This window comes from Leucoraja erinacea, chromosome 9 (assembly GCF_028641065.1).
Source record: "Leucoraja erinacea ecotype New England chromosome 9, Leri_hhj_1, whole genome shotgun sequence".
NCBI lineage: Eukaryota > Metazoa > Chordata > Chondrichthyes > Rajiformes > Rajidae > Leucoraja > Leucoraja erinaceus.
In genome coordinates, this window is record NC_073385.1 from 66,035,241 (window position 1) to 66,049,741 (window position 14,501).

A 14,501-nucleotide genomic window follows, 5' to 3' on the forward strand; every position below is an offset into this window, starting at 1 on the left:
TAATTTCATCTCCGGCCTTTGTCTAACAAACCCCCCTCTTCACAGGCAACAACCTATTACTTGCCAGGTTTTGGTTGTGCCCCTCCCCACTTCCAGATCTCACACACACACACACACACACACACACACACACACACGCACGCACACACACACACACACACACACACACACACACACACACACACACACACACACACAGTCTCCGGGGATGCTGCCTGATGCACTGAGTTAAGGGCCTGTCCCACTGTACGAAGTAATTCAAGAGTTCTCCCGAGTTCTCCCCTGATTCGAGCTTGTGTAATGTACGTAGCGGCTCGTACGACTAAAAAGTATCAATTTTTTTCATCACGAGTATTTTTTTACTCATGAACATTTTTCACAGTGTTGAAAAAACAAACAAGTTTACCGGATTTCCCGAGTACCTACCGTTACTCGTACGAGCCAGTACAAGACATCCACGAACTCCTACGGACCCGCCACTTACATTACACAAGCTCAGGGGAGAACTCTTGAATTACCTCGTACAGTGGGACAGGCCCTTTACACCAGCACTTTGTGAATCTCTTTTTGTAAACCAACATCTGCGGTTGTGTGGATCTGCAACATCGTGGGATCCTTTGAGCTTCAGACAAAAGTTTGTCTTCAGCAGCTCAGAACGCGGCTTCATGGTGTGTGTGAACCGTACTGAATTTGTCCATGTTTACATGCAGGACAGGCAGGGGCAATGATTGCCTGCATTGCTCTGCCATGCGGTGTGATTCTTGAGGTGATTTCTGACACTCGTTTTAGATTGTATTACCCCTGTGCCTCTCCACAGTGAGTGCAAAAGACTGTTACGTCTCCTTGCACCTCCCCACCGCATCTGTAGTCGACTACAGGACAAAAAGCATCAACGATCTGCAGTGGAATGAAACCTTCAATTACAAGATCCAGAGCATTATAAAGGTAAGCTGGCTCAGGCTGTCTGCCACAGTGTGCAACATCTACAGCCCAAGGCACAGGTTACAGGCGGAATAATGCTGACACACGTTCTCAACACCTAACCTCCCATTTCAGTCAGTTAATCTGTGGGAAGGAACTGCAGATATCGGTTTACACCCAAGTTAGACGCAAAATGCTGGAGCAACTCAGCGGGACAGGCAGCATCTCTGGAGAGAAGGAGGAGGTGACATTTAGGGTCGAGACCCTTCTTCAGACTGAGACTCAGGGGATAGAGAGATACAGAGATAAGGAAGTGCAAGGTGTGAAAACAAGACATCAAAGGAGATGCAGCTCAGGGGAAATGTAGAATTGTTAGCGAGGAGAAGGTTACGACAAAGCATACAGAGATCAAATTTAATCGGGGCAGTCAGACTGGTCGGGGAACTGGGAAGGGGGAGGGATGGAGAGAGATGGAAAGCAAGGGTTACTTGAAGTTGGAGAAATCAATATTCATACCGTTGCTACCGATGTAGGCTGCCCAGGCAAAATGAGATGCTGTTCCTACAATTTGGTCACCCGTTCCTTCTCTCCAGAGATTCTGCCTGTTCCGCTCAGTTACTCCAGCATTTTGTGTCTATTTTCAGTGTTAACCAGCATCTGCAGTTCCTTCATACCCCTCTCTTTGGTTAGGTGGAGGTTCCTCCATCCGATATGTAATGTTTTAGGTTGGGACCCTTCTTCAGACTTTGTCTTTCCGAGGTAAACCTGCATCTGCAGTGCCTTGTGTCTACATTAAGAAAGATAGCCACCTCTTTTCTGCCCATCTTCTCACTGCCCTCTCAGTCAAGAAATCGTGTTTGTTTCTCTCTCCACGAATGCTGCCTGACTAGCTAAGTTCTTCTGTCATTTTCTATGTCAGTATTTAAATATGTTTTGCATTCGGAAGGCATTAGGGTTATGTCATCCTCTATTTTGCATTGCCTGGGCGACGAGCAAAGGGGAAACAGCGACCAATAAGTTATTTACCCGAGGTGCTCACTTGGTGTTTTGGAATGGCAAAAGGTATAGAAGTGTGAAAACACGCACCTCCAGTTTTAGGCGCAGTTTCTTCCAAGCTGTATTAAGGCAAGTGAATCATCTTACCACAACCAGAGAGCAGCCCTGAACCAAGAGCGGAACTCACTATCAAAACATGGAGGGGACGGGGACAGGGACGCATGCACACACTCACACACACGCGCGCGCGAGGCTTCGGAGGCTCAATCCAGCGCTAAATGCAGCTCAACTCTGCCTGTGTCACCAGGTTAACTACAGCCCTGTCTGGACTGACGGGATACCAGCGCTGCTTCTCCGCGCTGGCCATATTTCCCGCAAGCCCAGGCAGATTAACCTGGCGGGGATATTCCCCACCTCTCAAAACATGGGGGGGGGGGGGCGTGTCCCCTCTGGCCCCCCCAGGTTTTCCGCCCCTGCCCTGAACTACTATCTACCTCACTGGTGACCCTCGGACTATCCTTGATCAGGCTTTACTCTCTTTACCCTGTGTTAAACGTTATTCCCTTATCATGTAAATGGCTTGATTGTAATCATGTATTGTCTTTCCGCTGACAAAAGCTTTTCACTGTACCTCGGTACACGTGACAATCAACTAAACTAAACGGAAGTCTGCCGCCATACACAGCAATTCTCCTTCCGGGCACTGAGATCTACTCTGGCTGCGATGTGCCGGCACCAGCAGGACCTTGATTTGACTCTCCCGAAACTTCGTTTCTCACTCACCCGGACCTGCAACGGACCCCAATTCTATACTCCATAGATGCTGCTGGAGCTCGATTTGTTACTAACACCTATGAGAGAGAAGCGAGTGTCACCAAACTTCTGAATTCTCTGGTCGGGGTGGAACCCTCTCCAAGACAGACAGACGTGAAGCTCTCCGTTTGACCTGTTCTTACAAAATGTTAAATGGTCAGCTCAACATAGACTACAAGACCTACACCAAACCCAAACCAATTAGGAGCAGACGAGGGCATTCGATCCAATTTGTGATCCCAGTTACAAAGACAGATGTGTACAGCAATTCATTCTTCCCCCGCACAATTAAAGCATGGAATAATCTCCACCCAACTATAGTTACCCAACCAGATGCAACTAAATTTAAAGTAGCTCTTTCTTCCCAATAACCCTTTCTGGCTTAAGCCCTCCCTTCACCACCTCCAGTTTAAATTCCAGTTGGAATATTTTGGAGGACCAAGAAACCAAGAACCAAGAAGAACCCGCTGAGTTTCTCCAGCACTTTTTTCTCTACCTTCGACTTTCCTGCATCTGCAGTTCCTTCTTAAACTAAACTAATTTTGGGTTCTGTTGGTGAGATGGTTTTTTTTTATTCCCCTCCTGTTTAGAATGTATTGGAGCTCTCCATCTACACTGAAAACGTCAAGATGACAAAACATCTGTCGTCAGTAGCTTTTGACATTGGGAAAATTGAACTTAACCACAGTATGAACACCACCATAGACCTGAAGGTACGTTGTTGATTTGAAGGCATAACGTCACAGGCCAATTGTCCTTTTTTCTAAACATACTGAGAGGAATAACAAATGTTCTAGCTTGTTGAGAGATGCATTGTGCAGATTGGTGGTGGTCTGGTGGTCATACAACGTCCATAGCCATATAGTCTTCTTCTTCTTCTTGCGTATGGCGTGCACTGCCTAAAGTTGTAGGACAACTTGTTCTATTTGATCTATTTGTTTGTACACGTCGGGTTGATTGCATTAGTTGAAACAGGGTGGACCATGTGAAGGTTGCAATCTCCCACCCCAGCCATATAGTTATGAGGCTCTATCAGGCGCTGGCATTTGGAATATTGTGAGCAGTTTTGGCCACCATATCTGAGGAAGGATGTGCTGGCTCTGGAGAGGGCCCAGAGGAGGTTTACAAGAATGATCCCAGGAATGAGTGGGTTAACATTTGATGAGCCTTTGACAGCTGGGCCTGTACTCGCTGGAGTTTAGAAGGATGAAGGTGGGGGGGGGGACCTAATTGAAACGTACATAATAATGAAAGGCTTGGATAGAGTTGATGTGGAAAGGGTGTTCCCACTAGTGGGAGAGTCACAGCCTCAGAATTAAAGGACGATCTTTTAGGAAGGAGATGAGGAGAAATTTCTTTAGACAGAGGGTGGTGAATTTGTGGAATTCTGCCACAGAAGGCTGTGGAGGCCAAGTCAGTGGATATATTTAAGTCAGAGATGGATAGATTCTTGATTAGTACGGGTGTCAGAGGTTGTGGGGAGAAGGCAGGAGAATCGGGTTAGGAGGGAGAGATAGATTGAATGGTGGTGTAAACTTGATGGGCCGAATGGCCTAATTCTACTATCATTTATGATCTATGATCTTACGATAGTTAATCTAGAGCAGCTGCAGTGCAAAAACTAATGAATTGGTTGTAAGATTCCCCAGAGAGAGTGGAAGGAGTGGAATGCTCTCTGTACATCCGGATTCCTTTGTGCCATAATGCACTGATAGTTTTGGCTTCTCGTCCCCCTTTCCCGGAAACAATCCAGTTAATGGAATATATCATTTTTCACGAGTGGATAGATGTTTAGATGGGGCGGACAGTCATAATGTTTTTCCCCAGGAAGCAAATGTCAAAGTCGAGAGGGCACAGTTTGTAATGAGAGGGGGGCAAGATTAAAGGAGGTTTGTGAGGCAAGACCTTTGGCAGAGTGAGTGGTTTGTGCCTAGAACACACTGCCAGGGGTGGTGATGGTGGAGGCACATGTTATCGTGGTGTTTCAGAAGCTTTTAGACAAACATGTGGATATGCAGGGGATAGAGGAATACGGATCACATACAAGAGATGAGATTAGTTTAACTTGGCATCAAGTTCGGCACAGACATTGTGGGCAGAAGGGGTTGTTCCTGTTCTTATTTAGTTTGCGTGGAAACAGGCCCTTCGGCTCACCGAGTCCACACTGACCGGCGATCCGCGCACATTTCATGATCCTACACGCACAATCTTTTACATTTACACCAAGCCAATTAACCTACAAACCTGTACGTCTTTGGAGTGTGGGAGAAAACTCGGTGAAAACCGACGCGGTCACGGGGAGAACGTACAAACTCCGTACAGACAGCACCCGTAGTCGGGGTCGAACCTGGGTCTTTGGCGCAGTAAGGCATCGACTCCACCGCTGCGCCACCGTGCTGCCCATAATGTTCAGTGTAAACCCCACTCATGCATTGTTGAATTATATGTGACACCAGTTACTAAGGAGGCAGGTGAAGTGCAGAGAAGGAGATATGAGGTGATATATATTGTCATGAATGATACATGCTGTTAATTTCGCTTTGGTCGGCTGATATAGTTAAACCATGGTTAGAAATTTTGAGCCCAATATTTTGTGCCAACCAGGATCTCATAACATTTTCACACCTAAGTACCTGTCCATGTGTCTGTTAATCATTGTATATGTCTGCCTCAACTACCTCTGGCAGCTCGTTTCACTACTTTCACTTACCTTTCAGATCGCCTTTTAATATATTCCCTCTCGCCTTAAACCTGTGTCCTCCAGTTCTAGATTCTCCTGATCGGGGGGGAAACATTCTGACTGTCCCCTCTATAATTTAATAAACCTATGAGGTTACTGACTGTAAAGGGAAATTCATTTCGTTGTCTCTAATTAAGACAATGACAATAAATTTGAATACAAAATTTGAATACAAAGGTCACCCCTCAGCTTTTGATGTTCCAGTGAGGATAGGCCTATTCATCGGCACAGTGGTGCAGTGTTCGAGTTGCTGCCTTAAAACCCTGTCCCACTGTACGAGTTCATTCCAAGCGCTCTCCCAAGTTTGCCCTGATTCGAACTCGGAGATTTACGGTAATGGCCGCTCGTCGGTACTCGGGGCTCTCGTGGACATTTTTCATCGTGTTGAAAAATCTTCACGAGTCTTCTCGAGCTTACCTGCCGTTAGCGAGTCTTCCCGAGTACCTGCCGTTAGCGTTACGAGCCGCAAAGAGACGTCCCCGAGCTCCGACGTACCCGCTACGTACATTCTCCGTACTTACCACGAGTCTGATTTTTTTTTTAAACTCGGGAGAGCTTGGAATGAACTCGTACCATGGGACAGGGCTTTTACAGCGGGAGAGACCCGGGTTTGATCCTGACCACGGGCGCTGTCTGTACGGAGTTTGTACGTTTTCCCTGTCACCTGCGAGGCTTTTCTCCGAGATCTTCAGTTTCCTCCCACACTCCAAAGACCCACAGGTTTGTAGGTTCATTAAAAGTGTAAATTGTCCCCAGTGTGTGTCGGGTCGTGTTAATGTGTGGGGATCAGTGGTAGGTGCGGACTCGGTGGGCCGAAGGGCCTATTTCCGCGCTGTATCTCTGAACTAAACTGAACTAAACTAAAACCAAGCAAAGATGTACAGGTTTGTATGTTAATTGGCTTGGGTAAAATTGTAAATTGTTCCTAGTGTGTAGGATACTGTTAGTGTACAGGGTGATGGCTGGTCAGTGTGGACTCGGTGAGCCGAAGGGCCTGTTTCTGCGCTGTGTCTCTAAAGTAAAGTAAATCTCCCATTTTAATGATAGCCTCCATACCAGGCAGCATCCCAGTGAAGACTCCAATAATCTCATTACCTGGCACAGTCAGGCCTTTGATATCACTGGACCAGCATATTTTCCAGACTGTTGGATGTTATACCTTGCCCCAAAGCAGTTTTAATTTAATTTGAAGGTAGACACAAAATGGTGGAGTATTGCCCGCTTTCCCACTTAGGATACCTGAATGGAAACCTCTGGAGACTTTGCACCCCACCCAAGGTTTCCGTGCGGTTCCCGGAGGTTGCAGGTGGTTGCCGGAGGTTGCAGGTAGTGGAAGCAGGTAGTGGAACCTCAGGGAACCGCACGGAAACCTTGGGCGGGGCACAAAGTCTCCAGAGGTTTCCATTCAGGTTTCCTAAGTGGGACAGGGGCATAACTCAGCGGGTCAGGCAGCATCTCTGGAGAGAGGGAATGGGTTATGTATCGGGTCGCGACCCTTCTTCAGACTGAAGACTCCAGCGTTTTGTGTCTACCTTCGATTTAAACCAGCATCTGCTGTTCTTTTCTACACAGTTTTTATTTGGTTGGGACAAGGGGGAGAAGGTGGGGGAGAAGGAGTGGGGACACATTTAAGAAGCCAGCCAACTTTTAATAAGCCAGAGATACACAGCTGTGACGTTTGGCAGGCATTTAACATTGCCGGTGAGTTTTCCTTGGTTCTGAAAACTCGTGCTTACATTTTTCCCCCCAATGAGCCAATGTAAATGCCCGGTCAGCAAAGGCGATTAACTAAAACTATCTACAGCTACCTTGACTACCTATAACTACACGGCGACCCCACTACCACCGCACCTACGACTACAAAAGTATCAATTTTCTCCAAGGCGACCAATTTTTGGTTGCAGAAAATTTCTCAACTTGCTGAAAAATTTGCTGTGGCCCTACTGAGGCCGCGACTAGTTTCCAGAATGCGGGAACTCCTCGCGACCATGAAGGAGACTCGCACGAGACCACCAGCGAACATGTGACGATCATGTGGCGATCATGAGGCAAGCGCAGGGTGTCCTGCATTCGCCTAAAATGTTGCCTAAGTGGGACAGGCCCTTTACGCCAGCATTTTGTGTCTCTTTTGGGCTCCTCTTTAATTAAGAATAAACAACATAGAAAAGTACAGCATGCAGGTCCTTCAGCCCACAATATCTGTATCGATCATGGTAAACTAATTTCAAGATAACATAACTTCATTTGCCTGCATGTTGTGATCCATAAAGGGCTATTTTTTAGGCGACTACAGGCGACTAGGCCTGGTCGCCGGGGTGTCGCCTGTATGGTCGTGAGTCGTCTCCTCAGTCGCCCAAACAGTCGTAGCGTATTTCTGATCGCCGCGAGATTTTCAACACGCTGAAATGAGCGTAGCTTGACTTCTCCTGACGTAGGATGTTGCCAGGGTGACGTAGTTTGTTGCTGGTGCTGTCTTTGGTTTTTTTGTTGTTGTTGTTAAAGTTATGATTCTATTTGAAATTTTTTGTCGAGGGGGGGGGGTCCAGTCGCCGATTTTTCGCTGACCTGCTACAACTATGACAGTCACCGGCAGTTGCCAAAAAATAGCCTAAGTGGGACAGGCCCTTAGCCCTCCATTCCCTGCATATCCGTGTCTATCTCAATGCTCAATGGTTCTTGGAACACAAGAACTGGGGTCTAAAAAATGGGAGGGGGAGAGTGGGTGCTGGGGAGTAGAAGAGCTGGAGCAATTAATGGGAAGTGGGGTGTTGTGTAAGTGGCCCGGTAACTGGGAAGGGGAGCTGGGGAACTCGTGGAGCTTCATTGAGAAGGGCGGCAAGGTGGTGACCTGACAGGCTGATTCTGGGGCCTTTGATATTTTCGAACGGTGGGTTTGTAGACTAATGAAATGTTAAACCCCTGTCCCATGGTACGAGTTCATTCCAAGAGTTCTCCCGAGTTTGCCCTGATTCGAACTCGGAGATTTACGGTAATGGCCACTCGGTTCATCATGTTGAAAAATCTTCACGAGTCTTCCTGTGCTTACCTGCCGTTAGCGAGTCTTCCCGAGTACCTGCCGTTAGCAGTAAGAGACGTCCCCGAGCTCCGACGTACCCGCTGCGTTCATTCTCCGCGCTTACCACGAGTTTGATTTTTTTTTAAACTCGGGAGAGCTCTTGGAATGAACTCGTACCGTGGGACAGGGCTATATATGTGAGGTCATTATGATTCCCTGCTCATCAGCTTGCCAACGGCGGGGGTTAACAGCAGGTGTCAGGGGTTATGTGGAGAAGGCAGGAGAATGGGGTTAGGAGGGAGAGACAGATTAGCCACGCATTGGATGGCAGAGCAGACTTGATGGGCCGAATGGCCTAATTCTGCCCCTATCACTTATGAACTTCTGACTTATGAGCAGTCATTGGGAAATCCTGTCATATTTCTGTCGCATGGTTGCTGTGAGTTAATTTTAAACTCTGCTCCCAGGAAGGTTTTAACTTTCTTTTACAGCACCAGTAAAGACTGGCGGCTGTACTTGTTTTTAATGCAGGATTGAAAGAGAAAGTTAATAACTCAGTGCTGGAACCTGATTGTATTTAAACCTGTTCCTTTCAGGATGACCAACAACTGCAAGTGGAGTTTCACTTAGAAAAATCGTGAGTCTTAAAATGATATATCCGAGGATTCATTCAGAGGAACAACAGTGACAGTTATTCCATTTATAATTAGCACAAATTGCAGATAGCTGGAAATCCAAGTTTAAAAATTTTTTTTTTTAAATATTTTATTTTATTAGAAGTACAGTCATATGGCACCAAAGTGCCTAATATATATTTTCATAATACATTTTATGTACAACTTCTTTTTTTTTTGTTACATTGAAAAAAGATGAGAATAAGAAAAATAAGTTAGATAGTAAAGGATAGAAAGATGTGAAATATATAGTGTGTGAAGAAAGAAAACGAGTAAATGAAGAAAGTTGAGAGAGAAAATAGTGAAAATAAAATAAAATAAAAAAGAAAAGGAGATTATTATTTATAATCTTGACCAACCCTCGTCCAGTCCAGTGTTGCACCATATGATTCCAAAAAAACGACGAATGGAGACCAACTCGTTATGAATTGGTCTGATTTATCCATTAGGAGGAATCGCATTTCCTCAAGATGAGCGGTGTCCAACATACTTGCAATCCACATTTTAAGCGTTGGTATTGATGTACCCTTCCAAAATTTAAGTATTAATTTTTTTGCTATTATTAAACCATAGTTAAGGAATAGATTTTGAGATGTGTTCAATTTATTCCCATATTCCATTACACCAAATATAATCATTTCAGTATTGGGTTCCATTCTTGTCTTGAATAATTTTGTAAATATTTCAAAAATATCATTCCAAAATCTATAAAGTTTTATGCAGGAAACTAAGGAGTGTGTTATAGTTACCTTTTGGGCTAGACATTTATCACAAGTGGCGGATATATTTGGATAAAATTTGTTCAATCTTGTTTTTGAATAATATAATCTATGTACAATTTTAAATTGAATTAGATTATGTCTTACATTAATTGAACATTTGTGAATATATATCAGGTATTTTTCCCGTTTAACCTTCGTAATTTTTATTATAAATTCCCGTTCCCACTCTTCTCTAAATAGTGGGAAATCCAAGTTAAATACAGGAAAAACTGGAAATGCTCACAGGTCAGGCAGCATCTGTGGAAAGAAGAACAGTCAATATGACAAGTGCTGGAGCCTTCCACGGAACTGAGAAAGAGAAGGAACAGCTTAGTCTCAGTAGCGGCAAAGTTTGGGGTTGGGTTCGTGAGTAGTGGTGAAACAAAGGGAAAACGCTGGCCGTTAAAAAGGAACTAAGCTCCAGTCGGCCAGAATGTACACATGTACAAGAAGGATGGCAGGCAAACATGGGCAGTCTGATACAAATATAAAGTGAGAGAATTACCTAAAATTGGAGAGTGGTTATTGGTATTGAGTCCTGCAGGGAGCATTGATAGTGTGCCAGTGCGGAAGATGAGATGTTGTTCCTCAGGCCTTGCATTGGACCTCGTTACAACACTGGAGGAGGCCACAAGCGCAGAGCTCTGAGTGGGAGTGGGGTGGTGAATGAAAGTGGCAAACCACTAGGGTTTTGGTTGTTCCATTGAGCAATCACCCAGTGTGCGTTTGGTTCCTCCAGTGTAGAGTGAACCCTGAGTGCAGACTGGTAAATCATTGTTTCACCTGGAAAGACCTTCAGTCCCTGGAAGGAGGGAGTGGAAGAAATGAAAGGACAGTTATTGCCCCACCTGCGGTTGCCATACGACAGAGAATAACAGGTGGGGATGGATGAACAAACAAGGGAATCGTGAAGGGAAGGATCCCTTTGATCTGCGTAGTGGCACAGCGGTAGAGTGGTGCCTCTCAGCTCCAGAGACCCGGGTTTGATCCTGACCTCAGGCGCTGTCTGTGTAGAGTTTGCACGTTCTCCCTTTAACCGTGTGGGTTTTCTCCAGGTGCTCCCGTTTTCAACGTTCCATAAACGTGCAGGTTTATAGGTTAATTGGCTTCTGTAAGTTGTCAACAGATTCACTCCCCTCTGACTAAAGAAGTCCCTTCTCATCACCTTTCCAAGGGTACTTCCTTTTATTAATAGAAACATAGAATAGAAACATAGAATATTGGTGGTGGAGGTGGCCATTCGGCCCTTCGAGCCAGCACCGCCATTCATTGCGATCGTGGCTGATCGTCCCCAATCAATAACCCCTTCCTGCCTTCTCCCCATGTCCCTTGATTCCACTGACCTCTAGAGCTCTATCTAACTCTCTCTTAAATCCATCCAGTGATTTGGCCTCCACTGCCCTCTGTGGCAGGGAATTCCACAAATTCATTCTGAGGCTAAGGCCTCTGGTTCTGGAATCTTCCACTTGTGGAAACATCCTCTCCACGGCCACTCTATCCAGTCCTTTCACTGAGGTCCCCCCTCAACCTTCTAAACTGTTCAGTGCTGTCAAACGCTCATCATATGTTAACCCACTCATTCCTGGGATCATTCTTATCAACCTCCTCTGGACCCTCTCCAAAGCCAGCACATCCTTCCTCAGATATGGGGCCCTAACTGCTCTCAATGTTCCAAATACTGTCTGACCAGTAGCTTATAAAGCCTCAGCATTACATCCCTGTTTTTATATTCTAGTCCTCATGAAATAAATGCTAGCATTGCATTTGAATTCCTTATTACTGATTCGACTTGCAGATTAATATTTTGGGAATCCTGCACCAAGTTCCTTTGCATCTCCGATTTCTGAATTCTCCTCCCCATTTAAAAAAATAGTCTACACCTTTATTCCTACTACCACAATGCACGACTCCACACTTTGATATGCTGTATTCCATCTGCCACTTCTTTGCCCACTCTCCAAACCTGTCCAAGTCCTTCGGCAGAATCCCTGTTTTTTCTAAACTACCCCCTCCACCTATCTTTGTTTCATCCGCAAACTTGGCCACAAAGCCTTCAACCCCCTCATCCAAATCATCAATATACAACATGAAGAGTAGCGGCCCCAGCACCGACCCCTGCGGAACTCCGCTAGTCACTGGCAGCCGACCAGAGAAAGCCCCCTTTACGGCCCTCCAGCCAACCTGCTGTCCATGCTAGTGTCTTCTCTCTGACACCATGGGCTCTTATCTTCTTTAGCAGCCTCACGTGTGGCACCTTTTCAAATGTCTTCTGAAAACCCAGGTAAACAACATCCATCGACTCTCCTTTGTCTATCCCGCTATTTACTTCATCAAATAATTCCAACAGGTTCATCAGGCAAGATCTCCCCCTTCACAAATCCATGGTGACTTCAGCCCATTTTATCATGAGTACTCATTTAAGTACTTGTATACCTTTATAATGGACTCTAAAATCTTACCAACCACCATAGTCAGGCTAACCGTCCTACAGTTTCCACTATTCTGCTTTTCTCCCCCCTTTTTTTTTTAAACAATAGGTCCATTTGGCCCTTCGAGCCAGCACCGCCATTCAATGTGATCATGGCTGATCATCCCCAATCAGTACCCCGTTCCTGCCTTTTCCCCATATCCCCTGACTCCGCTATCTTTAAGCTCTCTCTTGATCCAGCTCTCTCTTGAAAGTATCCAGAGAACCTGCGTCTACCGACCTCTGAGGTGTAATATTCACAGTTTTCCAATCGTCTGGAACCACCCCTGACTCTAGTTATTTGTGAAAGATCCCTACTGATGCCTTCACAATCTCTAAAGCCACCTCTTTCAGAAGGGGTGCAGTCCATCTGGCCCAGGTGACTTATCCACCTTCAGCCCTTACAGCTTCTCAAGCACCTTCTCCTTAGTAATGGCCACTCCACTAACTTCCATCCTCTGACCCTGTTGAATTTCAGGCACGTTGCTGGTGAACCCAGGTCTCCGCGCTGCAAGCGCTCTAAGGCAGCAACTCTACCGCAGTGCCAGGGTCAGATTCTTATTCAATCTTTCCCCTCTCACCATAACTTCATAAGTTAATCTGTTCCAGGGTCTCTGGATAAAGGTGTTTGCTCTATTCCATCTCCCTCCTCCTCATTGTGCAGTGTTGTGACTGGTCCAGCACAGTGGATGGGGGCTTAATATTTCAGTGACTGTGCAGCTTGCCTCAGTTGGGTGGTGGTTCCAGCCATCACTCTGTCCCCCCCCACTACAATGCAACCTTGTTCTGTCTTTGCAGTGACGATCCTCCAAACGAGATCATCACCAACGGTGTGATTGTGGTAAGTTGGTGTTTTATCTGCAATTCACTGGATTTAGCTCAAATCACTATTTCCCTGCCAACTGTTGGATTATCGAGACGACGCCAACAAAATAAGCACATATCAAATATGGTTGACTCTTGCATGACCACAAATGACCATAGATTACTTTGCTAGCCACAGCCATCTCCCATAAACCAGTAACATCATTAGTTTTCTTCTTTCCCTCCAATGCTCACCGGATTTGTGGAATTCTCTGCTGGTTCTCTGGATGCTTTCAAGAGAGAGCTAGATAAGGCTCTTAAAGATAGGGGATATGGGAAGAAGGCAGGAACGGGGTACTGATTGGGGATGATCAGCCATGATCACGTTGAATGGCGGTGCTGGCTCGAAGGGCCGAATAGCCTACTCCTGCACCTATTGTCTATTGTCTATTTTTGCAGATATGGTTCCAATATTGAACATGTGATGTAATCCAGAAATCCAGTCATTGTCGCTGAGTGATACAGAGTGGAAACAGGCCCAACCTGCCCACACCGGCCAACATGTCTCAGCTACACTTGTCCCACCTACCTGCATTTGGCCCATATCCCTCCAAACCTGTCCTATCCATGTACCTGTCTAATGGTTATTTAAACATTGGGACAGTCCTAGCCTCAACTCTCTCTTCTGGCAGCTCGTTCCATACACCCACCACCCTTTGTGTGAAGTAGGTACCCCTCAGATTCCTATTTTTCCCTTCACCTTAAACCTATGTCCTCTGGTCCTCAATTCACCTACTCTGGACAAGGGACACTGTGCATCTAACTGATCTATTCTTCAAAAATAGGTGTTTTACCAGCCCGAAACCTAGCACTTTTAATCTGCGCACCCATAGCCATATCATAGAACGCTCTGTAGCACAGGGACAGGCACTTTGACCATTCTCTGTATATCCATGTGCCTTTCGAAAAAGCCTCTGAAATACCACCATCAAATCTGCCTCCACCACCATCCCTGGCTATGTGTTCTTGGCACGCACCACCCTCTGCATTAAAAACAACCTGTCTGCACTTCTTCTTTAAACTTTACCCCTCTCTCCTTAAAGCTACGCCCTCTAGTCCATGGCATTTCCACTTTGAGGGGAAACAGCTCTACTCAATCTATGCCTCTCATAACTTTATATACTTCTATCATAACTTTACATAGTTCTATCCCATCAACCATAAGTTGGGCCGAAGGGCCTGTTTCTATGCTGTATGATTGACTCACATTATGCCCTCTAGTATTTGATGTCTCCATGCTGGGAAAAAG

The 14,501-nt window shown here is 45.7% G+C and overlaps 1 protein-coding gene across 1 annotated transcript in view; it reads left to right on the forward strand.

Moving 5' to 3' along the window:
- LOC129700513 (cytosolic phospholipase A2 zeta-like) overlaps positions 1–14,501 on the forward strand; it is an 87,881-nt gene that overhangs the window by 15,033 nt on the left and 58,347 nt on the right. Inside the window, exons 4-7 of the mRNA XM_055641081.1 lie at positions 818–945; positions 3,321–3,443; positions 9,083–9,123; positions 13,187–13,229. Of these exons, the coding sequence (XP_055497056.1) occupies positions 818–945; positions 3,321–3,443; positions 9,083–9,123; positions 13,187–13,229 (335 nt within the window). The remainder of the gene's footprint in view (positions 1–817; positions 946–3,320; positions 3,444–9,082; positions 9,124–13,186; positions 13,230–14,501) is intronic.